Source organism: Centruroides vittatus, unplaced genomic scaffold (genome assembly GCF_030686945.1).
Source record: "Centruroides vittatus isolate TY-2023 unplaced genomic scaffold, ASM3068694v2 contig_426, whole genome shotgun sequence".
Taxonomy (NCBI): Eukaryota; Metazoa; Arthropoda; class Arachnida; order Scorpiones; family Buthidae; genus Centruroides; species Centruroides vittatus.
The window spans coordinates 200,574-227,749 of record NW_027122232.1 but is presented as its reverse complement, the minus strand read 5'-3'; the positions used below and the strand labels follow the sequence as shown (position 1 = coordinate 227,749).

At 31.1% G+C, this 27,176-nt stretch overlaps 1 protein-coding gene across 1 annotated transcript in view; it reads left to right on the top strand.

Moving 5' to 3' along the window:
• LOC136976882 (metabotropic glutamate receptor-like) overlaps window positions 1–27,176 on the top strand; it is a 179,509-nt gene that overhangs the window by 113,526 nt on the left and 38,807 nt on the right. The window contains exons 3-4 of the mRNA XM_067272254.1: window positions 20,459–20,629; window positions 20,696–20,840. Of these exons, the coding sequence (XP_067128355.1) occupies window positions 20,459–20,629; window positions 20,696–20,840 (316 nt within the window). The remainder of the gene's footprint in view (window positions 1–20,458; window positions 20,630–20,695; window positions 20,841–27,176) is intronic.

Below are 27,176 nucleotides of genomic sequence, written 5' to 3'. Positions count from 1 at the left end.
TATAAAATTACTTGTCCTGACTGGTTAATTCATCATCGCCCAGGGCCAACCGCTGAACTTAAAGAGGTGAAATTTGGTACACAGGATATGTCATGAAAACGCACACTAAGAAAAGATTTTTCGAAATTCCCCCGCGGGGGTGAGAGGGAAAGCATTAAGCCTTAACCTGAAAAACGGCTTCTACTGTACGATTTTAGATGCGATTTTTTTTTTTTTTTTTAACTACTGTACTGGGACATTGTTGAGAGCAAGTATGTTTTAACACGTTTTACTTACACGTTATTATTAATTAATTTATCGTTAATTCATTTTGAACACTAAAATTAATTCAAAAATTAATAAATGTTTTTTTAAATTATTATCAAGGATTGAATCACCTCCTGATTCAATCGCTCGATACTTGAACAACTGATAGAGATTTCATTCATTTTATTCATTAGATTTAATTAACATAACAGAGTTATATGCCCTGATTTCGCAAAGCATTATCAGGGTTACATACAAGGAACAAGGATATACAATATGTACAAATTAGAATGTTAGATCACGTAACAGATTTTCTTACAGTAATAAGAGGGGTAACGATGCTATTAATAGACGAGAGGTATTAACAATTACAATATTAAAATATATAGCAGTTTAAAGAAGTTGCAATAAAATCTGTAGGAATACAGATCTGTAGGAATAGAATATGTAGCGTACAATACAATAAAGCCCGACAATGTAGGTTTACATAAATTAGTTAGATACATCAATAAGTGAGAACGATTTCTAAATCAGATGATTTGCGGATAAATAAGAGGACTTTCCAACTTTCAAATGAGTAAGACTCAGGAGATAGGTGTGACTATAAAATATTTTTCAAATAGTTTGTAAAGTAAATCATGAGTGTCCTTATCCATAGTTAGCTCTTGTATTTCACAGGGCCAAGAACGGTTTTTGTAGATTAGAAGAGCACGTAAACAGTGTCTTTCACATTCAGTCATAGGACACTCAAAAATATAATGTAAACTACCATCAATAACGTTACAAACGGGACAGAAGTTATTAGTGTGTGATGTGAAACGAGTAAGATAAGAATTGAAATGACCATGTCCGGTATAAAATTGTACAGAGTGGTGAGAAACAGCGATCCAGATGTTGTGCAAAAATTTTTTGATGTCAGGAAAGAATTGTTTAGTTATTGATGTATTTAAATTCCAATCTCTTTGCCAATCCTCGATCATTTCATTCCATAGAACGGCTTTCAGCACTTTTGTGGAGACCTTGTTATAACTGATAATTATATTCTGATCCTTGGCAGCCATCTTGGCAAGTTCATCTGCCCGATCATTGCCCCAGTTGTTACAGTGAGAATGAGTCCATTGAAAGTAATATTCATTATCTGTATCCACTAATAGTTGTTGTATATTGAATACTAAAGGATGAGCAGACTTTCTCCTAATCGCAGAGAGAGATGAGAGTGAATCAGTAATAATCGCAATTCTAGTATTATTGGCTACCCTTTCACACCACTTAATTGCTTGCAAAATTGCATAAAGTTCCGCTTGAAAAATATTACAGAGTGAACCGAGTCTAAATAAGTTGCAAAAGATTTCAGTCTCATTGCGGTACATTACAAAACTTGCTCCAACATGACTGCCACACTTCGAACCATCGGTATAAATAGTGATGACAGTCAGTAAAAGAAACCTCATTAAATCTAAAGTTAGTATAAGGACTTATGGCATATTTATATGGAATGTTTCCCTCCCAAGACTCCCCGTCGAAGAGGTCTGACACTGAAGCAGAAAAATTACCACATTTAATCGACCAGATTTTATGTAAATAGTTTATGTATTTGTCGACTGGCGGTTTGCGAGCAAGTACTTGCAAGCTTGCGTTGGAAGATGTTCTAAATGCCTTGGTAATCAACAGCAGAGCTCTACGTTGTGCAGAAATCAACTTTCTTTTTGGGTGTACTTTTTTAACAGCAGAGCCCCAGGTACCGCATCCGTAAGTTAGAACAGGTAGAAAAATGCTGTCATAAATTGTTTCCATAGCCTTGTAGCTAAGGCCCCAGGTCGTCCTAGCCACCTTGACAAAAGCATGCATGATGTATCCAGTATGTCTGGTGATATAATCAATATGATTACTCCAGGACAACTTATGGTCTAGAATTATCCCCAGGTATTTAAGTTCTTTCACCACCTTTATATGTCTGCCATCCATACGAAGAGTCGGAACACGTGCATAAAGATTCCTTTTTCTTGGTTTGCTAAACACAATAGCCTTGCTTTTTTCGGCATTGAAACAAAGTTTATTCATTATCCCCCAATCGTGTATTCTTTGCAATGCAAGATTCCCTTTAGTTTCCAAGTCAGCACGGGACTTTCCTCCAAAGAGAACAAAAGCGTCATCCGCATAGGCGATCAGAGCGTCTTGTCCGAAGTCCTGAGAAAGAAATCGATCAAAAAGTACAATCCATAGTAAAGGCCCGCAAACTGAGCCTTGGGGCATCCTCTCAAGACATTACGGCGAAAAGAAAGGTGACCAACAGTAAAGGTTACAATTCTATTATCAAGATAATCATTAAAGAGTTGGTAAATGTTACTTGGGCAATCAAAGGTCCTAAGCTGATGAAGGACCAAAGGCCACCATGCTGAGTCGAAAGCCTTACTTATATCCAAGCTCAGTCCAAGAACATAGGTGTTATTTTCTAATAGGCTCTGGATTTTTTTGTACCACCGTTTCAATAGCATTAGTTGTAGATTTCTGATGTCTGAAACCGTATTGAAAGTTGTTGAGTTTGCTTGAGGATTCTAGATGCCATGTGAGGCGATTAGTCATTAACTTTTCCAAAACTTTACCCATGATAGGCAAGAGAGATATAGGCCAGATCTTGAGAAGAGGACGATTTAGGTATAGGGACAATTTGTGCCATTTTCCATAGCTCTGGAAAGACACCGTGGCGCAAGCACATGTTATAAAGTTGAAACAACTGTGTCGGAATAATTTTCCATAACATTTTTGCTATATCGACAGTCAAACAATCAGTACCAGGTGCTTTGCCTGTTTTTAACTCTCTGAAGGCTGAGTCTATCTCATTATGTGTAAAAAAGGGATCAATCTTAGAGGAAGAGAATGGAAGTGACCTAGCATCTCGCAAACGTTTATGCCATACAGAATCTTCATCTTCAATGTCATCCACACAAAACTTGTCAAGTAAGGTCTCTACAGTATCTTCTAAGTTTGTAGTGTTATAATTTCCAGCGCAAATTGTCGTAAGAATAGTACTCTTTTTTTAATTTACCAGTACACATTTTTGTTAGATAGCCCCAAGGGTTCTCTGAGGCACGAGAGCAGTAGTCTTTCCAAGATTGCAATTTGATGTTTATAATCCGATCTTTGTAAATACGTTGATGTTGCAAGTATTCAGAACGACACCTTTGTCTGACAGAAGGATTGCGACAGCGTTTGTATTTACGGCGTAAATGAGTATTAGTTCTGCGTAGTGCAGATAACTCTTCATTCCACCAGGGAACTAGTCTACGCTTGGGAATGGTCTTGGGAATAAAAGTATTACATGCTAAGTTGATATGCCCAATAACTTGATCTATAGCAAGTCTAGCCTCCTCTCTTACATCACAATCCGAAAAAATAATCTTAGATGAAAGATAATCAAAAATTTCAGACCATTTTGCACGTGAGGGATTAAACCGTGCCCTGCAAGCAAGGGGTGGACAAAAAGCTCTATTACAGATCTTGAAAACAATATATGCATGATCAGAAAAGTTGTGCTTTTCTAATACTTGCCAATCGGTAATAAATGTAAAGCAAGAACTGGAGCATGTGGTAACATCGACCCAAGAAAAATGCCGTTCATTATTAAAAGTAGGAGGAGAGCCTGGATCATTAATGAGAAGCATGTTATTCAGAGCCAGGAACTCCTCAAAAGCCTTGCCCCTATCGTCAAGCATATCTCCACCCCAAGCTGGTGAATGAGAATTAATGTCTCCAGCAATAATAAAATTGCAAGATGGGTAAGATTCCACTATGTTTTGGAGATCTGAAAGAATGATATTAATATTCTGAGGCTTGGGACAATAAATATTAATTATAATGTATCTAATATCACCAATAAATATTTCAATGCACACCATATATTCAGTGCAGAAAGATGTCAGATGAAGTATAGGAATATTACTATGTGGAGCAATAATCACAGCCCACGGAGTATCAGTAGAACCTTTAATTATAGAACAATAGGCAGGAATAGAGGCAGGCTGATCACGAATACAGTATGGTTCTTGAACCAAGATTAAATCATATTTATGGATTTCACTGGCTAAAAGAGAGCTGGCAGCAATGCTCCTGTGTAAATTAACTTGCAATACATTTATACTGTGTCTATAATTCTGTCCCATAATCAGTCCGACTTATCAGACTTGTTTTAACACGTTGAAAAACTTTACATGCTGAATCTCTAGCATTATGCCTAAGGTCCTCGAAGCGATTGTGCCAACAGTTAATACATGTTGGTAACTCTTCAAAGTTGGGACAGTCTTTATATGCATGATTCCCGGCGCAGTGACTACAGATGATGTTGTTTTCAAAGCAATCTCTAGTGCTGTGTCCATATCGACAGCATTTAAAACACTGCAGGACTGGACAAAAGTCTACAGCCCTGCAGCGTGACCAGCCAATATTTAATTTCCCTAAATGCAATATAAGTCTACGCATTGATGGGGATACCTCAACAACCCAGTTTTGAAAATCTCCTTGTCTTTTCGAAGTGGTAAACTTAAGACGAAATTCGTTAGTAAAGACCTCCTCAGAATACAAGGAGTGTAATGACTCGTTTTGATGGTACAAATTGCTAAGTAATTCTTCCTTAGTAGCATGTTTAGGGATGGAAAAAATCATCAGATGAGGTCTCTTCTTTTTAGGAAGTTTAGTGTTAACCTCTGGTATATGTTCTTTGATATACGTATCAAGAATATCAATGTCCTCGTTTTTCTCCAGTTCTACAGCGATTCCCCCATTGCCAATTCGACGAACTCTATCCACTCCAATTTTAATCTTTGAAGGATTAACACGATCCTTTACAAGTTTACATACGTTATCGCTGCTTTTGTCATCGCTGGCATCGTAAATCAAGAGAACATTACTCGTTGTAGGCGCTTTCTTCTGTTTAATAGAAACATAACTTTCGGACATGAGAGCCGTGCTGTACAGTTTAGGTGTATTATTAGTAATGACATTTTTATTTGCATCAAGAGCAGTTAAACGTTCAAGGACCTCGTCCTGCTTAACTAGTATACTGTCATTTTTTACAGAGTTGTCGCACATTTTGTCAATTTTACTTGAGATTTCATGTAACAGTTTGAGTGTAGAGCTTTGTTCATATATATTGATAACACGGTTGATACAGTCCAGAATGTAATCTGTATGTTTAGAGGTCGAAAACTTAGCAGTTGAATTTTTTGTAATATATCCTTTGAGCTCTGAGATTACTTCAAGAGCCGCGGAACGGGTAGCTGAGACTAACAAATTTCCAGACTCAGTCATGTTGTAGTGTATATATGATGTAAAAGTACTATAATGTAATAATAAATAAGCTTGTAATCTAGAATTTTGAATAGAATAATTCTGAGATAGAATAATTTTAAAATATAAATATTAAATAGAATAATTTGAAATAGAATTTTAAATTCTAGAATAACCTTTTCCATGGCAATGCCATGGAACATCAACTTGAGGTGCAGAAAAATTTAATAGAATCGCCATAATTCAAATTTGGCTAAACCGAATGGGATGAAACTTAGTACGAATTTAACTTTTACGGTCCTCACAAAAACTGTACAACAATTTTCCCGAAATTGCAGCCGGAAGCCCACAAAGTGACGACGTAATTCCGCCGAAAGTAGATAAAATTTCCTTATTACTGGTCCGAATGTAATAAAATTTGAGAAGCGTACTCACAGGGGTGATGCACATCAGATCCTGTCGAGCAATCAGGTGATCAATCGATTGTGTTTTGGAATCCAAATTCCGAAAATTTCGAAACGTCGTAACTTTTGAGATTTTTATCCAAATGTAACAAATGTGGCACCGTTGTGATCCTTATTTCCTACAGATTCCAAAAACATATACCACTTATAATAAATAACAGAAATTCCGCAAAATTTATAATCCAAACACAGAGCTAAATTCAAGCAGTCAAGAACTTTACAGTGAAGCGCCCTCTCCAAACTGATAGAGATATTGAAACACGAACTGATAGAGATATTGAAACACGAAACACAATATCTATTATTTCAGAAGTTTGTGCATCCGTCTTACTTATAACTATTTTGGTTAGAAGGCCGGATGGCCGAGCGATTTAGGTGGCAGCCTACCGCTTTGGGGATCCGGGTTTGAATCCGAACGGGTCGGTAAATCCCCAGGAATTTTTCAGGGGTGGTCCGTCCGGATATGTCGGGCCCTGTCCCTTACCACCCGGCCGCTCCATTGTGGGCCTGGCCGAACCCATATTGGACTAAGAGGGCCTTTTTTTCCACTTAGTGCCCACAGGGCGAAAAGAGTAAAAAAAACTATTTTGGTTAGTTCAGGTATAACAACAGATTTCATTACAGCACAATTCATTGTTTGACAGAAATTCAGCTAATAAATGTATAAATTTTTAGGTGTTTCTGATGTTGAACATACGGATAGGAATTTAAAGAAGGGTAACTTCACTTAACAGAATATTATTTTATAAAGTCGCGTCTTAGGTGCACTTAGCTAGTTATCGCACCATATAATTATGGAAACACATCAAGGCAAACCATTGTTTTAAAGAATTTATTGTATCGTATTACATTATTAGAACGCTATAATGTAATACGATATGATAAATTCTTTGTCATCTCAAAAGATTATTGTCATCATACATCTCTTCTAATGCCAGTGCCTCCTCTTTCTACCGTTTTTCTTCATACGGGATTAGTATAATATATGATAGAGTGGAGGAAGAAACCGAAGGAGGCTCAGCAAATCATTATATTCTACTGCTACAACTCTTTGTGCTTTGTTGTATGCTTGTTTACGATAAGTATCTTCCACTGAAAAGTTTTTCTGGTTTTCCTTTCAAAATCAATTTACCATAGTGCATTATTTGAACCTTGGAAATACCGAAAGTTTATTTTCATAAGGCCCTTTTAAATTTACAACTGCTGGAATTTAGCAAAGAAAAGAACTGTTTTTCTGTGTCCGTCTTTTATTTTACCATATTTTTTGCAACTTTAATACAGTTTTTATACCTGTTCCTGCCATTTAGAAACAATAAATAAATATTTCTTTCTATTTTTTAATATTTGGTGTCAACATCATGCGGATGAAAGACTCGCATACCAATAATCTTGTATTTTTCTACGGGTGTAACAGGTGCTGTTTGAGAAAATAAAACAAGCGTAAACCTATTTCAATGTTTCCTCTTTTTGCTCCATTACCAACCAGACGTACTGTATGTAGTGTACATGTGCCAGTTGTCATCATTAAGACAATGAACACTAAAATTGTATACATATAACTGTCTTTTATAGTAAGCAATATTAGTCCGTAGAAAAAGTGTTATCAGAATTTACCATAGGTAACAAGAACAGAAAATATGAAAAACTCAATATTAAGAAACCAATTTTTATTCACGTATATGCACCGAAAAGTAAAATAAAATAATTTTTTTCAGCTTTCATAGTATTCCTGGTATTATGCGACCATAAATAAAAGCATGGAGCGTTATAAAACTTGATAGAAAGTGTAAGTAAGAATATTTCTAAACATGACCTCCCCAAACTTTTATTTTTGGCCGCGTAATACCAAGAATACTATGAAACCTGAAAAAATTATTTTTTACCGTTTAGTGCATTCGTGTGAATAAAGAGCGTTTTTTAAAACATTACATATATATATTTTTTAGTTTTGTACAATTTGCTGAATTATCGAAATTCTTCGTGGTTTAGCATTTTATTGGAAAATGGGTGAAAAATTGAATCACAGAATTTTACGTAGACAATGCGACTAAAAAAAAAACAAGGAATTACTAAGTTACGTGTAGGGCCATGTGTTATCAGATTTTTACAAATTTCAATTTTTCGCTAATGTTTTGCTAATTGCTAAACTTGTTTGCAAACTCTATGAAAATGTATTATCAAGAATACATACATACATTCTAACCGACTCATTTATTATATCTATGTGAGTCTTTTCAGAAGATGAAAATATAGAAAACCATTCATTTGGATGCTTTTATAATTTAAAGTTGAAAACAAAAACTTTTTATTTAAATATTATTTGTATCTCTAATTTTTTTATCAATGAATAAAGAAATAATAGATTCGCACCGTAACGAAACCGGATGTGCCACCATTATTATCTTCAGGAACAGGAATCATTTTCCTTTTAAATAACTACAAACACAAAACAATGTATATATTGCCACTTTCAAACTGTATGCAAAATACGACAAACTGTCACATAAAAATGTACTGTAAGTACTTAAAATTGTCTATTAAGTCTTCAAAGCAAATGTTACTTCAATCTGAGAGAAAAAATTGGCGGCGTTTCCGGTTTGATGGAGTGCTGAATCCGACTTGTATGAATGACAATATATATACAGGTAACCCCCGTATATCACGGGAGTTAAGTTCCAAAAAATTGCCGTGTTATGCGAATCCGTGTTATACGAAACAAAGAACTAGTGCGAAAAGGGGGTTAGGTTCCAAGAATTAAAAAACATGCTGTTAAATCCTTCTTTAAATCGAATTTATTATTCACAAGTCAAAAGGTCCAATGCCAGGCATCGGGGCATACAAAATTACAAATAAAAATAACAATATACTGAATATTATACTGTAAAAATATAAAATAAATATAAAATAATTTATATTGTTAATTTAAATTAATTTAAATACTTGATAGGGGCGCCCCTAGTGGCCATTTTTGGCATACATTGATAGAATCTGGTTTTTCAGCTTTATATATAGTAGATTTTTTTCATTAGTAAAATACTTATTTATTATTTAAGTAAATATTTTACCAGAGGATTATTCATCCTATATGATGATCTCAGCTTGAGCATCATCAACTGGTAACAGTTTTTTTATTACATTTCATGTACGAGGGTTTTACCTAATTCCCGAACCATGTTAGAGTGAACCCGTGCTATAGAAGTGACGTGTTATACGGGGGTTACCTGTATATATCTTGTGCCATAGCCAAACAGAATCAAAGTTTTATCTATGTGTTAAGCGCACTTTCGTAACGAAAATTTCCCTAATGACTCTAGAATATAGATTTTATTCACTCCCTCTCAAAAAAAAAAAAAAAAAAATTGTAGAGCGTACATAGTTAACGAGGACACTTTCGATTTTACAGAAAGTCATTTGATAGCAGTGTACATTATTGACTAGGCAGCAGTATACTTCAATATGACTGGATATAAACTGACCAATGCCTATATTTTGAATTTTATAAAGGAAAATGAAACGATAATAAAATATAATATGAACACAGAATCGTGTTAATAACAATCACATGGCTTTTTCCACCTTTATTTAGTTGAAATTTGTTTATAAGAAAAATTCTGAAATTCGTCTCAACATAAACGTACCAAAGTGCTCAAACGAACTTGGAAAACATACAGTACATTAATCGTCTCTAATAGGAGAAAGAAGATAACTAATAGTAAGAACCTACCCAATAGTTGATGTAATTTTATTACTTTATTAGATTAAATAGATGTACCTTTTTAATTTAAACAGATGTATAAGAATTTTATGGTTTTATAACCTTTTAGTTCTCGGGTTTGTAATGTGCAAATTTACAGTGTGCAAGTGCCATACTGGGGAAAGACTGGTACGTTACATATGTTTTAAAATTTTTATACAATTTGCTTGTAAATAATGTTAAAACGCTGTATACACTATTTCTTATTAATTTAGTTGACTTTATTTAGTTGATTACACGTTTCGGGCACAAGGCCCGAAACGTGTACCGTATCAACTAAATAAAGGTGGAAAAAGCCATATGATTGTTATTAACACGTTATTGTGTTCAACACTTCTAAGACGGTTTCATAACAAATCAAAATATAATATTTTAAAAGTGCAAGAATCTTAATCAAATATCTTAGAACGCACTGAATTTATTTCCTGATTCACCGGTATCGTAATATGATGTTTTAATCTATATTAATTATTACTCTTATGACTTAAATGTTAACGATAAGCATATAGTTAATTTTATACGCGGATATTATAGTTATTGTATATTGTCTATATATATTGTCATTCGTGTATTCCGTTAATATAAACAAAAGAAAAAGTTTAAAATAAAATTGTTATGAGGCGATCTTAAAAAGTTTTATTATATTTTCACCATAAATACATTTTTTAATATCGCCAATTCCGAAATAAAGTTGAGGTATATTACTATAGGGATTGCACAGACTATCATATCCTTCATAAAAATTTACAATAGCAAAAATTATTAAACATCGTATGACTTTTATGTAAAACAGTTTTGATATTACTTATTTTACTATAAATAATATTCGTCTAACTTCACTCAGACTCTATTAAAACATAAGATAAAAAACACCTTGATGCTGAGAACGTTTAAATTTAATCAAAAACAAACGTTTTCGGCCCACTCCATGAGCCATCGTCAGGCTAACTACATTCGAATACAATTTCGAACAAGCAATTTCAAATTGAAATAAACTACAAAAGAACTCACGCGCTACGCTGGATAACGTAAACTAAAACTAATATAAACAACATAGAAAATAATAAAATAAAATATGTCAATGTTACATGTGTACATTGTAAAAATCTATAGTCTATAGTTCTCTAGGCAATCCTTTTGCCGTATCTAATGTATTCCTGTGACTTTTTTAATTAAAAACTTCCAAGCTGATGGTAAAATCGCCGCATCCTTGTAATTTAAGCATTTTTTGGTTAAGCCGGACTTATAAATTTCACATTTTTCGGTTGTAGCCGCAAGTGTCGATATATAGGCTACTAAGGAACGACAAAGATGCAATTAGACCGAGTGAACAACCAGGTGTGTACTCGATACCGTACAGCAACGACCAGTTAAAGATTGATAAAGAATACATCGGGGTCACGACGAGAAGCCTAAGTAAAAGGATTAAGGAACACAGATATGACGTGGCGAAGGGTAAATGCACAACAACGTTAGCAAAAATGGCGCAGACTGAGGGGTCCGTGGTGAAATGGGATGAAGCCAGGATCTTAACACCGATACATTCGCCGACACTTGCGGCTACAACCGAAAAATGTGAAATTTATAAGTCCGGCTTAACCAAAAAATGCTTAAATTACAAGGATGCGGCGATTTTACCATGAGCTTGGAAGTTTTTAATTAAAAAAGTCACAGGAATACATTAGATACGGCAAAAGGATTGCCTAGAGAACTATAGACTATAGATTTTTACAATGTACACATGTAACATTGACATATTTTATTTTATTATTTTCTATGTTGTTTATATTAGTTTTAGTTTACGTTATCCAGCGTAGCGCGTGAGTTCTTTTGTAGTTTATTTCAATTTGAAATTGCTTGTTCGAAATTGTATTCGAATGTAGTTAGCCTGACGATGGCTCATGGAGTGAGCCGAAAACGTTTGTTTTTGATTAAATTTAAACGTTCTCAGCATCAAGGTGTTTTTTATCTTATGCTATAAATAATAGTCTACGTGATTTGTTCTTCCGCAGAATACAAAAGTAGTTCTTTAGTATTTTTAAATACACTCTTCTTCAACTCACTCTTACTCACTTACTCAACTTACTCAACTTACTCACACTGGGGTACATAATACTTTCACTAATACACTGCTCCAAACTTTCCAAAAAAAAAAAAAAAAAAGAAATCCAGATAATTTCACGAAATATCGCGAGATAATTTCGAATTTTTTTATTTTGGACAATTTTTACCGGTTCCTCTATATTTACATTCATTGTATTCGTCTGCTTAACGACTCTTTCGAGTAAAGACATATTTATAATTTTACGCGTATGGTATTTTAAGGTTATAACTCTAATTCTTAAGAGAGAAGAACCATCTGATAATTCGTAAGCAATGTGTTTTGGTGAGACGACTATAAATTTTAATCTCTGGAGACTTCGTTAATTATTCCATTCAAACTGTCGGATAAAGGTATCACCAGATCGCCTTCATACAAAACCAAATTTGTGTTGCAATCCAAAACTTTACTACGTAGTTTTTCCAAATAAGAGTAGAGTATATATGTAATAAAAGCTTATGTATAAATATATGTAGTAAAAGCTGTTAACACCGCATTGCGCCTCAGAGATTGTTTTCCTCTTTACAGTTCTTATGAACTACTTTCAATGCATTAGTGTTTGTAATGTCTTTGTTTATAAATGCTTTTAACTTCTAAGGATTTGCTTCCATAAAGATCAAAGTTCCTCGGGTTTGTTGACAAATCCCCGGTAGGAAAATCCTGCCTCTGGCTCAATTTACCTTATGGGCTGTTTTTCAAGCCGAGTTTGCTACCAGAATTTTGCTCGATATTTTATAATGTAAATCTGTGCCTATGTTCTTTCTATAGTATTCTATACACACTCTTCTCTTTCATAATTCAAATGCCACCCATTATACACCTGCTTTATCTTTAAGAACGCATCTACGTTCTGGAAAACAATACAGGGCGGAAGTAATATGCGTTTTATGAGACTTTGATAGTGTAGAAATTTATTAATTATATTATTTGGTAGTGTCTTCGCGGATAATAGCGGCATCTTATTTACGAAGAAGTAAGCTAGTAATATCTTTAGGCCACACTATCTATGCGTTCGCCATACAAAGCGTGTCACGGATTTAAACAATAAACACTGTACGTGATGAATTAACACGCCCGACCATATCTCCTCTTCTTAATAGTCTATACTTTCCAGGTAACGTAAACAGCAAGTAAAAACTGTTTATTTACAGTTTTTGCTTATTGTTTACTTTATTGGCATCGATCCGGAAGAGACAGAGGAAATACATTTTCTTCGTTCCTTGGGGATCAATGCCAATATTAGAGATATATCCTCCACATACTTCTGTACCGGCAAGTCGTCCCTCCTCGCAAGATATAAAGTACTGTATTTTTATTTTATATCATACTACAAAACTAGGAGTAGAAACGAGTACACTGTACATTTTATTTTTTATTCCCATTCAAAATCCGACAATGAGAAATTTTTCTTACTTAGTGTCATTGATCCGACCCCCAATGTATATACAGATCGACGCCGATGATTTACTTACGTCTCTTTATTCGAGGGTCCTCCTTAAAACGGTAATTCTAGTTGAACGTAATTCGGAAAACTTTTTTCCACAGGGAAAATCATTTCTTCCATCGTTTTCAAAATATGTACTGATAGAAACTTCTCTCAGCTTTGAAAACTTTTCTTTACAATATAAGAAAGGATCCGATTAAAACTTTCTGAATCTTTCCGAATTGTTTTCGAGTTAATTAAATTTATTTCGCGTCTAAAAGAGTTTTTGTTGTGTTGTGTATCTTGCATGGATTCATGCATTCACAATCAGAACACATAATCGGTCCACTTAATTTCTTTATTGTTTTCGGCTCTTCAATAAAGTATTAGAGATCGCCCTCGGCAGATTCTGTATTTTCTCGTTTCACTTGCATGAATATTTAAATTGAAACTCTTTATTCTCTTATTTTAGGATATGTCGTAAAAGGCGAAGTAATCATTTGATAGAAAAACACATGTTCCTTTTTAACAAACTTCCAATTTCTTGTGTTAGGTGTCTGTTTATCATAATAATAGCAGCGAGTAGTTTTGCAGAAATTAACGACTGATGTGGCATGTTTGACAAAAATAATTTCTGTTTAAAAATGTAGTCATTAATGTTATTAGGTAATAAATGAATATGAGAAAACAGAAGGAAAATATTTTTATCTCGATCATAACGACCCTTAAAAACAACGATCGAGAATAGTGACCCTGTCTAGTAATGTCCTAATCTTTACAGAACATATTGAAACCTTTCGAGCTCTTTCAGCTTTACACTACCGAGCGTTACGTCAGCATTTGTATACCGCTTCTTTACCTCTTCTCTGAGTTTCATATTATTGTTATAAATGAATGAAATGGAACATAGTGTTTGTTCAACTGAGATTCCAAGCAATAAAACTAATCAAAAACACAAATTGTCCTCACCAGAAGTAGAAACTATATTCTACATGAATGATGTGCAACACTTTCAGGATGAGGGCCGCAAGAAAACTTCGTAAGTTATCGGGGCTGCATACATGTTTTTCTTGCGGAGTTGCAGGTTTTAAGTCTACCGAGTACAAACTCCATAACCACTAGTACACTACGTAGTAAAATAATATATGCTAATGATATGAAACTAGTAATGTATAGTTTCTTCTCATTTTTTACTGATCTAGTTTTGAATGTTTTTCGTCAGGAATATCAACTTAATTACGATTGCACAAGCAAAAAACAGGAAAATGAAATTACGTTGAGAAAACCCAAGAAATCCACGAGTTGCATATAACTGGTCGACCTACTATACTTTCTTTTTTAAAAAAGTCGTCCAATTTAACTGATTCGCCTCCCCAAATTCAGCTGCGGTCTTACATTTAATCTAACATTCATTAGTTTAAGGTTGAATTAATTTTTCAAAAGTAGGCTATCAGCTGACAGTACAAGGATTCTTTTACTGTCAACCGATCGGTTTGAACACAGTTGTTAAACAAATAGCAAATAAGGATATAAAGTCATTGTATCGGCAGTCTTTTAAGAGGTTAGAGGAATGACTTCGGATAATGATAAGATTACTATAGCCTATCATATACTGCGAATTAATTTTATAAATATTTATTAGAATTTAAGACCAATTGAACACTTAACGATAAAGATCGTTATTTGTTCAATTGTAAGAAACGAATAACGTTTCGTACTGTTGTTCTTACTATAAAAAGAAATACGATTTAGTGTTCGACGAGGATAAACAATCAAGTGATACTTCATATTTTCCCATAAAGAAATAAAATTTACTTTTTAGTTACAGATGGTCAGATGGCCGAGCGGTTAAGATAGCAACTAACCGCTCTGGTGAATCCGGCATCGAAATATTCCAGGAATTTCCTGGGGATTGTCCGACCGGATATGTCGAATCCCGTATCTCACTCCATTGTGAGCTGGCCGAACCTATATTAGTGTTGCCAATATGTTTGGCCAGAGTTAAAAAAAAAAAAACCTACCACACCATCATTATATTACTAATGTAAATATTTTTATTTTAAGTAGACAGATAGCATTGCTCTTACATGCAAATGTGGTTTTGTTTAAAATAAACATTTTTAATATTTAAAATAAATATTTTTAATATTTAGAATAAATATTTTTAAAATTTAAAATAAAAATATAATTAAATTTATATTAGCTTAAACTGCTAATATTCACCTTCAAAATTGTATCTTTTAGTATATTTAGGATTTTCATATTCAATTAAAATAATTATACCAAATTTAATGTTGTATTTACTTCACTTAACTAAAATAATAATTCTATGTATGTTATATTCGAATAATCTATATATATAATCGAGAAGAGTTGATAATAATAATAATAATAATAATCAGCGCAGAGCCCAAACGGTTAGGAGTTGAAAGTTGAAAATTGGTACGCAGTTAGGGTACGTCACGAGAACCCACATTAAGAAGGGATTTTCGAAATTCCTCTCCTCGGGGGAGAGGGTCAGGATTAAATCTTAACACTTCCATCAACAATGAAAGTGTTAAGAGAAAGCGACGTGCAAGACGCAGATGCAGTTTTTTTCGTTTTTGCGGAAAATCGAATTATTTTTAAACTCACCTAAAAATTCTCTAATTAGTCTGGAAACAGGGGAACCCAATTTTTGCATTCTGTGAAAAGGTTTGCTATAACGTAATAAACTTAATCTTCGCTATCGTTAGTTTTGCCCGAGCAACGCCGGTCCTATCTGCTAGTTTTAATATATTGGTAATTACATAATATCAAATTATATATTTATGTAATCTTTAATTTTGTATGAAAATTATTGCATAATTTATATAACAATTTTCACAGTTTTATGAGGTTTACGAGAGCAATTATAAAAGATTTAATAATTTCATTTATAATTATGAACAAATATTTTATATTTAAGTGTTAGTCTATAAAGTTTGCTATTGTATTTCTGAATTTTGCATGTTTTATAATATTTAAATCTAATAATTTTGAAATATTACTGTATATATATATATATTTTTTAAATGTTATACAATTTAGAGTATAATCTGTTTGTATTTGACAACAATTACATATTTTAAATTGAACTAATTGAATTTTTAATCGTCTTTAATTATAACGAAGTATTACAGTAATGTAAACACAATACTCTACTATTAACTTCACTGTAAGGTATGGAATCGCCAAGACGCGCGATTCCCACCTGCTTGTTATAACGAACTGTCATAACGGAAAAGTCGTTAGGATCGGCCGTTGGAAACGACCGTTAGGAACTTCCGTGGGAAGAACCGTTAAGTTTCGAATCGTCAACCATCGGACGATTGGCCGGCGGGAAGTGACCGTTGGCGGCCGTTGCGGGAACATTCAAATTTGATTGGAGCAGGGTTCGAACGCCGTCGACTATTTAAGTTCGTATCGCGATCGGCTGGGATGGTGTGATCGTATCGGAGGTGATCGGATCGGATCGGATCGGATCAAGGGAGATCGTCGTTATCGAAGTGCTAACTAACTCTCTCGTTGGAGATTACGTGTTTGTGTATGAACTTGTTCCTGACTCGGAGGTTTTGTTAATTACAAGTCTGTTTGTTCGTAAGGAGTTCTTTCGACGAATTTGTACGGGAATAGTCGGTTGTCGTTGGATTATTGTTTGTGCATAATTAATTGTAACTCTAATTTGGATTATTTTGTACATTTACTGTAAATATAAAATTTGTGTTTTTTCGTCAAACCGACTGAGTGGTTATTTTGAACATTACTTTCACTAACGTTATAAATGCAATTATGATAATTCTAACTTACCTACTGTATAATATCGCAGATGTTTCCAGTAGAAAATTGATCTATATTCCTTAAAATATTTTAATTGAAATACCATTCAGTTTTATTAACTTAACCAGAAATTTAATTCCAAACTCGGAGTGACAATTACAAAGTTTCTAAACTTGAAAAGAATTGGATATTCTAATTATATTATTTGAAATTTAAAACTTTAGAAGATAAACTCAGATAAAAATATAAATTTTATTTAAACGGATCTTATTTTATGTTGGTTTTCGATAAAAATATTACTTAAAGTAGGAAAAATTTATCTGCAGACTGGATCAAAATATAGAAGTATAAACTCTATCCAAGTCTATTTTGGAACCATAACAACAACTTTTCGTAAAATTATACGTTTTAGAGTACAAAATGACTAGGTTGACGTACGATTTGAGACCGAAAATAACTTTACTATACTAAAAGTATAAAATATTGCTGGATTACATATGAAAACAGAAAATATAAAAAATATTATAAAATAATATATTTAAATATTTTTTTATATAATAATATCATTTTGACATATTGTATAAATTTATATTTGCTATTTCTACCAAAAGACAGATAGAAAATTATATTGAGTTAAAGAAATAAGTTTTTGCAGCAATATAACGTGTTTAAAAATATATATTTATATATTATTTCATTTAAACATATCTTATATTTTTTTACACAAAAATAAAACCTGAAACGACAATATTTTATAATTTTATTTCAATTACAATTATAGAATAAGTATCACTCCACGTAATCTTACCTTTAAATAACATTATTTCAAATATTCAAAAAAGAAAAACATTTAATTAACATTTAAATTTTCTTCTTTAAATAAATTCCAGCTACGAGTTGCTTAACTTTCCCGGCAACATTTAAAACTGTGTGACGCCATCTGTTATGATATTTTATTTTAAATCTTTTTATATTTTTAACTATTATTATTAACTTTATTATTAATGACTTTTAATCACCAAAATTTAATAACATTAATTTCCGTAATACAAACCTCTCTGTAAAATTTAAGAAATTAGCAAAAACGAGGGAGATATTAAGTTTCCAAGTGCGTAAACAAAATCGTGCCTCCCAGACATACACACAAATATCCATACAGAGAAAAAAACTCCGAATATTTTTGCAATTCTCGATGTCTCAAGATCGCGTGTCCAAAAATGGGCTCAAGGATATCCAATATCGAATGGTAATTAATTATTCAAAAATACGTAATTTTTAATTGTGTAGTTTTTAAAACAAATACGTAAAATATAGTATTTTACGTATTATTAATTTAAATTTGACATTAAGGATGTGTATACAAAGTTTAATAAATTATCATATCGTGTTAAAACATTATTATGAAAAGCATATTAAAGTATTACGACGTATTCCACAGAAAAAAAATCAGTTGTAATAAATTTACAAGATTTTGCTATAAGTGTATACTGTTTTACATTTTATTAAGTATATTTAAGAAAAGACATACTTTTTGTAGAAAGGCTTAGGGGAGGGGAGGTGCAAAATAGATCATTTAATTTTAATAAATGGAGCAATACGGCTACTCTTCACTTAACGACCTCCCTGTTTAACGATAACTCGGATTTAATTGCAGCTCTCCAACGCGGGAAATCCCCTTCTATAATACCAGTATAATCATAGCCTAGCTTCTCAGTATTCACTATATGAAACGTTCTCAATTTTTTTAAACCTTCTTCAGTATGAATGACGTTGTTTTTACACTGTTTTTCAGCACTGTTTGACTTGAATGACGATGCAATGTATCGAAAGGAATTCTTAAGTGTTGCGATGCAGAACGCACATTTTCCATTGAGTACCTTTTCAACGACTAGTTTCATGTTTTCTTCTCATCATGTTCCTTAGTTAGAGATTTTTTTATATTTATACACCATCCGGACTGCAAATTAATTTCTTATTATTATGATTTACGCATCATTTTCGAAAATTAGTTTGTAGTTTTTGGAATATTATACAAGTAGGCAAAGTGGATCACACTGTAGCAAGCCCGTTCCGTATCCGTTTTGCCCTGTATATCCATTTTGCCTGGCCTTTCCCTATGGACATTTATAATAAACCCAAAATATTCAGTTATTTTGTATTTATATCATTTTATCTAGAATACAATTAAATGTATTTCAGTATATGACGAATCAGCATGGCGTTATTTATTGATATAACACCATGAAATTGAAATGATTATGTTGTTATTTGATATTGAATATTTTCCTTATTATTCATTATATTCTAAATATTTTATGATATTGAATGAAACGCTACTACCGTATTTTACGGACTAGAAGACGCTATGGACTATAAGACGCACCTGAATTTTGGAGGCAATTTTTCGAAGAAAAAAGTGCGTCTTATAGTCCGTAAAATACGGTAGTTAAAATAATAATATGTTTTCTTAGTTTTATAAACAACTGCGTTAATATTTTGTAAAAATTATATAAAACATTTGTTATTAATGAACAAATTAAACATCTTTAATGTTAGTACTTGAATTTCTCTATTTTAAATATTGAAATTTAGAATTGAATCAACTTGATTATAAAATAATTATTAATTTAAGTTACACGTACTGTACACAAACTATAAAGCTTAGCGAACAAGATACAATTTCCTTTGTACCAGATTCTTTTCGTTCGATTTTTACCGTTGTACTACTTCTCATGCGAAAATATTTCCACTTTTGTAAATCCTACAATTGTATCTAAATACTAATTTTAAGCTATAAATTTAACATGATAACTATAAATTTTATTTATTTTGTTTTAATATAAGTCTTTAGTAATTGCTAAAGACTACTATAATAAAAAAATTAAATAAAATATCTCATATTTATTTATTAAATATTTATAAATAATCTTATTGAAGATTGCATTGTTGACATAAAGATAATCCTCATATATATTTAAAGTCAACACAAATTTTGTTATACATATAAATTAACTTATAATATAAAACTCAGAGCAGTTTCTAAGGGACAATTCTAAATTACTGTATGTTTGCTGGCCATTTTTCTCTTGTTCCTGCTAAAATATGGATGCAAACATCTTATTACATACCGCTGTAAAATATACTGATTCTTATGGGTCAAATTTTAATGACCTGCGATTTAATCAGATCTTTGTAATTTTTACCGTGTAAAAACATTGGCTGACGTAAATTACAACAATTTACCAAGGAAATCGTTGCAAATTCGTCTCCTTAAAACGTTATAAGTAATAAATCATTTCGAAAATTTAAATAGAATAAGAAAATTCGCAAGTTTATTACATACATTTTAGTAAAACCAAAATTAATTTGAAAATTTTGTTTATCTTTAGGTGAGTTTCTTCTCGACTAGTCCCGAATTAAGTAATAAACAAAGGTTCGAATATTTCTTAAGAACGGTTCCTTCTGATCAAAATCAAGCACATGCTATGGTAGAAATTATCAAAAGACTAAAATGGGCTTACATCTCGATCCTTTATGAAGAATCCAATTATGGAGTGAAGGTGAGAGTATCTTCATTTTCAATCATTTTATAACTTGACATTGTATTGTTTATACATTTTTTGTAGGCTTTTAGCGTCTTGGAAGAGTTATTAGCAAAAAATAATATTTGCATCGCAATAAAAGAAAGATTGATTAAAGATTCTGGAGTGGCTGTAGAGAAGGCTTACGATAATATTGTGCAAAAATTGACGTCGAAACAAAATGCCAGAGGTTAGATAACTTACTTTTATTTATATTTTAAGAGAGAAAATAAAATTGTGTAAGATTTAGCTCATATCAAACAAACGAACCTTTATATATTTGGAACAATAACAACGTAGATTAACAATATCTAATTACTTTTAAATTATTCATTCTTCGAGCTATGATATATTCGTAATAACAAAATTAAAGAAATATGCATAAATTTGTATTCCTTTAATAATATTTTTATTATTTAATATATAAAATCAAATACTATAAATTTAATAGATGTTTATTACTTTATGAATATCAAGTTTAACAAAAATGCATAAAACAATGGCTGAAAGTAATTCAGGATTAATGTATTGTGTACAAAATTTAAACGAAAAGCAATAAGAAATCAAATGCTAATTTCGATTCACATTTGAATTCTAGATATTTTTCATGGGAATAGTCGAAATAAGTAAAAACGGCTATTATAAAAGCAATAATTTTTCTTGATATTATTAACCGATGTCACAATTTACGTATAAGTAAGAAAAACAAAAATGCAATGTAAAATCAACAATATAAAGTTTCATTATTAAAACTATTATATAAAAAGATTCACGCAAAAACTTTTAAAGTAGCCTATATACTTTTTCTTCAATAATTTAGAAAAAAAGTTCTTTTCCTACAGAAACTTATTGCAATTTAATGTTTTTGAAACTGCTCAGGTTAATGCTGAATGACTTCCTAAAATTATGTTTTGGTTATGTTACACAGGCAAAAAATTGTTGAAAAATAATCATTATCATTATCATTCAGGCTAGCAAGTACACAACAACAGTTCAAAGACAAAACAGTTGTGTTTTGTCTTTCAACACATATGTATAGACAATGCACTGTTTTAAGTGCATTGTCTATATACGAGGTATATGCGTGTTATTTACGTCTTTCCGTTTGGAAACACGAGGAAATGACCAGTTCTCTTTCCGTTCACTAGATTGTGTGAGATTTTCTTGTACAATCTGGTGAACGGAGAGAGAGAATTGTCGCCGATTCGCTATACAATCCTCTGATTAAACTGACCAATCCTAGATGTAACTACAAAATGTTGCTACGCTATTGTAGCTTCACACAATGCTTGCCGGAGTATGGAAAGCTACATTTGAAATTAATAAACACATCGTAATGACAAATTGTATTTTAACAACTTATTGATTGTGTACACATAGCCCCAGAGAATGTGTAAGAAAACATTAACAGACAAATAAACAGCAGACAATAAAAAATAAACAGTCTATTTTGCTTTTTTACTGGCTTTCTAGTTTTCTACAAGTTCGAATGTAGTTTCCAGTTTGTCTGAGTTGTTTTATAAACTGAATAACATTAATTTTAAGCTCTTATTTGTAAATACTTTATTTATGATTATAATTTATAACAAATTTTCGAATATCTTGTACAAAATTTATGTACAGTACCTAACTTACTGAAAAACATAAGATGAAATTTACCTAAGAATATTCATAACGTAGATGATTCTTTCCACCAAGTATGAAGAAGTCCAATCTTTCCAAACATAACGAGCAATTATTTATTGTGGCATCGTCCCAATGCCGGGCTGCTATTTTTAATCAAATCATATTTTTAATTTATTTAATTTAAAATATATGTTCTCCACCTGAAATTAGCAGTGTCTTCCCCTGTACATCATACTTTTCCTTTAACAATAAAGTCATGCCGGTCATCTGTAACTGCTATCAAGGGAAAAGTTTTGAGTAGAAAGAATGCGACTTTCGGTATTCATCGATCTCCTGTCACTACGGTTTCCATATATGGTTGTGCCTTTCATCTATTTAACTCCGTTCTGGAGATTAAGGAATGACAGATGGACGGACAATAGTGGGATTTTTATAGGTCTAACTTTTCAAATTGCAGCCCAATAATACAAAATTCTTGGAACATAGCCTATAATATGTAAAAAAAATTTTAAAAGGTTACGAATAATTTTAATTGCATATTATATAAAGCGGAAATAAAATCTTCCATTGCGAAGTCTGTATAAATCAATAGCAAATCTACAAAACCTTTAAATCAAATTATAAAATAATTTATAATAGATTTTACTTACAATGAAATTCAAAGTTGTTGAATTAAAATATATAACATACGTACAATAATATAATATAATATAAAATGTAGTTGGGAAAAGTATAAAAACAATATTTCTAAGACTACCAGAAATGAAGGAATAACAAAAAAATGAATTATACTCTATTATAAAAGACTTCGTTCCTGTCGTAATTCAACTAACGCAAAATAACTCCAATTCTTTAATTGATAAAAAAAAATAGTCTTTACTTTAATTTATATTAAATTATCTCCTTTTCTTTTGGTATGTTTGAGTAAAATGTATTTTCTAAATTATTTTATCGCTATACAATGTTTACAAAATTATCGTCCCCTGATATTACAATAAATCTGAGTTTCTCAAATTAGAAAATGCTTTCATGTTCTTCTTCCGTATTGAATCACTCGGAATAGATTTACTTTCAGTTATTGATGTTTGTTGATTTAGATTTAAACATGAATTGTCTATTTTATTAGCTGGTATTTAAGATTGCATTAATATTTCTTTCTTGAAGATTACTTACAACTACACTCACTTCAATATTGAGTGTAGTTGTCATGTTATTTACCATGTTTTATTTCTCACGTAAGATATAACTTATTTTTCCGACTACCTGAACTGAATATTTAATATATAAAATTACCTATATATAAATAAACAACTAACCCGTTACATATAAAGATCAACAACTGCCGAAATATCGGGCTAGCAAATGGCTATAGTAATATACTATAATATACTAATATAATATACTAATATACTAATAATAATAATATAATAATAATATACTAATAAAAATAAATATAATAATAATATACTAATATACTATAATATACTAATATAATTTTACTATAGCCATTTGCTAGCCCGATAATTCGGCAGTTGTTGATCTTTATATAAAATTACCTGTGTTTTAAACTTAAACGAGATGCAAATGTGTAAATATTGTTCTCTAATCTAGAAATCACAACTGTATTAACAAAAAGTTTATTTTAAATATAAAATTTATGCGTTATCATATATATTTGCATTTATGTTAAAGAACAGCAAAACACTTAAATTATTTAATATTTGTAATAAAATTTTCATTTCTTCAGATTTTAATTTTTATTAATGTTAAAATAATAATCATGGTAAGTGACAAAATATTTAACATATATTAAACATTTCAAGAAATTCTGAAAAATATAAAATCTTAGATAAAATAAATGTATTATACACAATTTATTTTAACGGATGAATTAATTATAAAATTTGTCACTTGTTTGTTTCTGCGGAAAATATAATAAAAGTACTCACCACAGAAACAAACAAGTTAGTGCATTTACAGTAATATCAATGTTGTAATTGAAGTTATTCGATCAACTCCGTTAGAATGCAAATAAATAAATAAATAATATACATATATCTTGTTTTAATGTAGAAAGTTTAAACTCTCTTAAAAATATAGAAAAACTTTTAACTTAGTACACAATATAAATTTTTCAATAAAACGTATCCTAGAAAACTACTTTAAAAAAGTAGTTTTCTAGGATACGTTTTTCCTAGAAAACTACTTTAAAAAAGTAGTTTTCTAGGATACGTTTTTCCTAGAAAACTACTTTAAAAAAGTAGTTTTCTAGGATATTTTATTTTAAAATATTTTATGTTGAAATAAAATAAGTTTTTTTTTTGCTTAAAGATGCATATGATATATATAAAGATATGAAATTTTTATAGTTATATCAGATATTTACTGTGCATATGTTTTGAAAAGGATTACTATGTTAAATATGTAATAATTTTTTTAAAATTTCTGACTTGTTTTAAAAATATTATTGTTAGAATTTCTTAAAAAGTTATTTTGACATTTCTGTAAATAATAATAAGTTTCATAAACCTGAGTAATTAAATATCAAATACTTGTACAGTACATAAAATATTAAAGAAATTTTTATTTTTTATGTACTGTAGATAGATTATGACTATTGTAATACGTTTCTATCGTTTCTATAAAGTTATTTTTCGGAGATATAAATGATTATCGATGAATGCAGTATTATCGAAGAGAAACAGAACATATAAAATAATAATAATTTTCTGAGCATTGATGAATATGAAAGTTATAGAACAAAGATCTCAGTTATTGAGAAAGTTTGATGGAGAATATAAAAACAATATTTCTATGAACTATTTAATATTTATTTTTAATTAATTATGTTACAGAAACTGTATTCAACAATATTTTTGTTCAATTCCTGATTGTTTGTCTATTGACGACTTATCAACCCAGAAAATGACACGATGATTGAAATTTTCGGCTATCAAATTAATTGAAATTTCGAATTTTTTAACATAATTAAAAGAGAAAATGTCTGTGTAATTTTTAATATTATTTCTAAAGTTGACATCTTCTAAATAATTGCTACTTTGGGCTATTTTTAAGATTCACATAAAATGACTATATGTAAATTTATAATTTAAAAAATTGAATTATTCGAATATCATTTAGAGTAAGTATTGGTTTAAATGTAGGCCTGTGGTTTTATGTTATTATATATTTTAAACAAAAATTTATTAGCTGAAAATTATTTAAGAATTTAAAAACTAAGATTTTATTTAATATATCATTTAATTAACTTCGATAACAAATTTTAAAATATATAATTAAACTTCGTCTATACTTTATTAATATGTAAACTAAATTAAACTTTAATATAATTGTAAAAGATTAGATGAAAAATTAATTCAGAAGTTATTAATCAATTTTTAATTACTAATCGAAAAGATAAGAGGTTACAAAAATTTAATTTACCAAGTAACATCCAACATAAGTAACGATTTAAATTAAGTTATTCTGTGTTGAAATAAAATAAGTCGTTTTCGCTTTAAGACGAAGCAAATATAAGTGACATTTTGTATAATTATATCTGCTATTTAATATATATTACTATATTTTATTGTTATAATTTGGCAAGAGAACTGTAATCACTATATCATTGATCACTGTAATATGTTTATAAAGTAATTCAGTTGTTTTACAAGAAAATAATGAAATATACAGGTCGAACCAAGCACATTACATAGTCGGACAATTAAGTTTCGACACTGGACTAAAAACTTTATTATATGAAATCATATCTACAAGTATTTTAGAATGTATCGACAGTCTTTTCTGATTTAAACGCACTTGGACTAGCCAGATTTTCACTGAGCAGTGGAAAGCTGTCGCAAACTTTAACCAACAACTTTCTGGATCTCAAAAGTGTCGAAAAATAGAACACTTTAAAGTTTTTCATTTTGTAGAACAACTAGACGTAGGCCAGAGCTACGTTCGACAAATATGGGGAATGCTGCATTATAGCATGGTGTAGGACCCAATACTTCTTTCAATTCGGCTCGGACCTCTTTTTCCGAATTGCATCAAAAAAGGTTTCAGACCTTTCAGATAGAATGCCTGGTTCACTGTTTGACCTGCAGGCAAGAACTCCGAGAGAACGATTCAGCGAACGTCAAAGAAACAAATGAACGTGTCTTCACTTTCGATTTGGAGAGCTACGGCTTTTTCTTCTTGAAAGGTGGCTGTCATCTGAAACTCTCATTGAACTTCTTTTCGTCACCGGTGCGCCACATTTTTCATTATCATTCAAGTCCTCTCCCCATCGGAAAATCTCTTCTGCCATAGAAACACATTGGCTCACGAAACAGTTCCATCTCCATACACAATCTTTAGCATCTTACCAATTCAGAAACGAAACATTATGTTGTTGACCAGTTTGGACAGGACCCCATTCGGATTTTCAAACGTACGTGTAAATTAGCATCTCACGTTCTGTAAACTCTAAATACATTGTAATTCAAGTTTAGGTGGTTTTGAACTGGATTCAACTTAGAACACCTACGTTCAAGCCATTATTTCACAAGGAATGTAGAGAATGCCTAAAAACATTTAAAATATAATTTGTAGAATCACTAAATTAATAAAAATACACTAATGATAATTTTAAAATTAAAAAATTACGAATTCTAAATGAATGTTAGAATATTAACAACTCAAAGACGAAAGAACATCAGTAACGAAGTTACCATTTAACAGAACGTGCTCAGCAAACAATTAGACAATTATAACATACCTTTTTCGTTGCCGAGATAGTTTTATTTATTAAAAACTAGCGTTTTCAACCTATTCTATAGGTCATCTTCAAGTTGAAAATTACCGTTGAAAGAATTAATATGCATTTTTCGATGACCGAATCCGGATTCTCTGCATT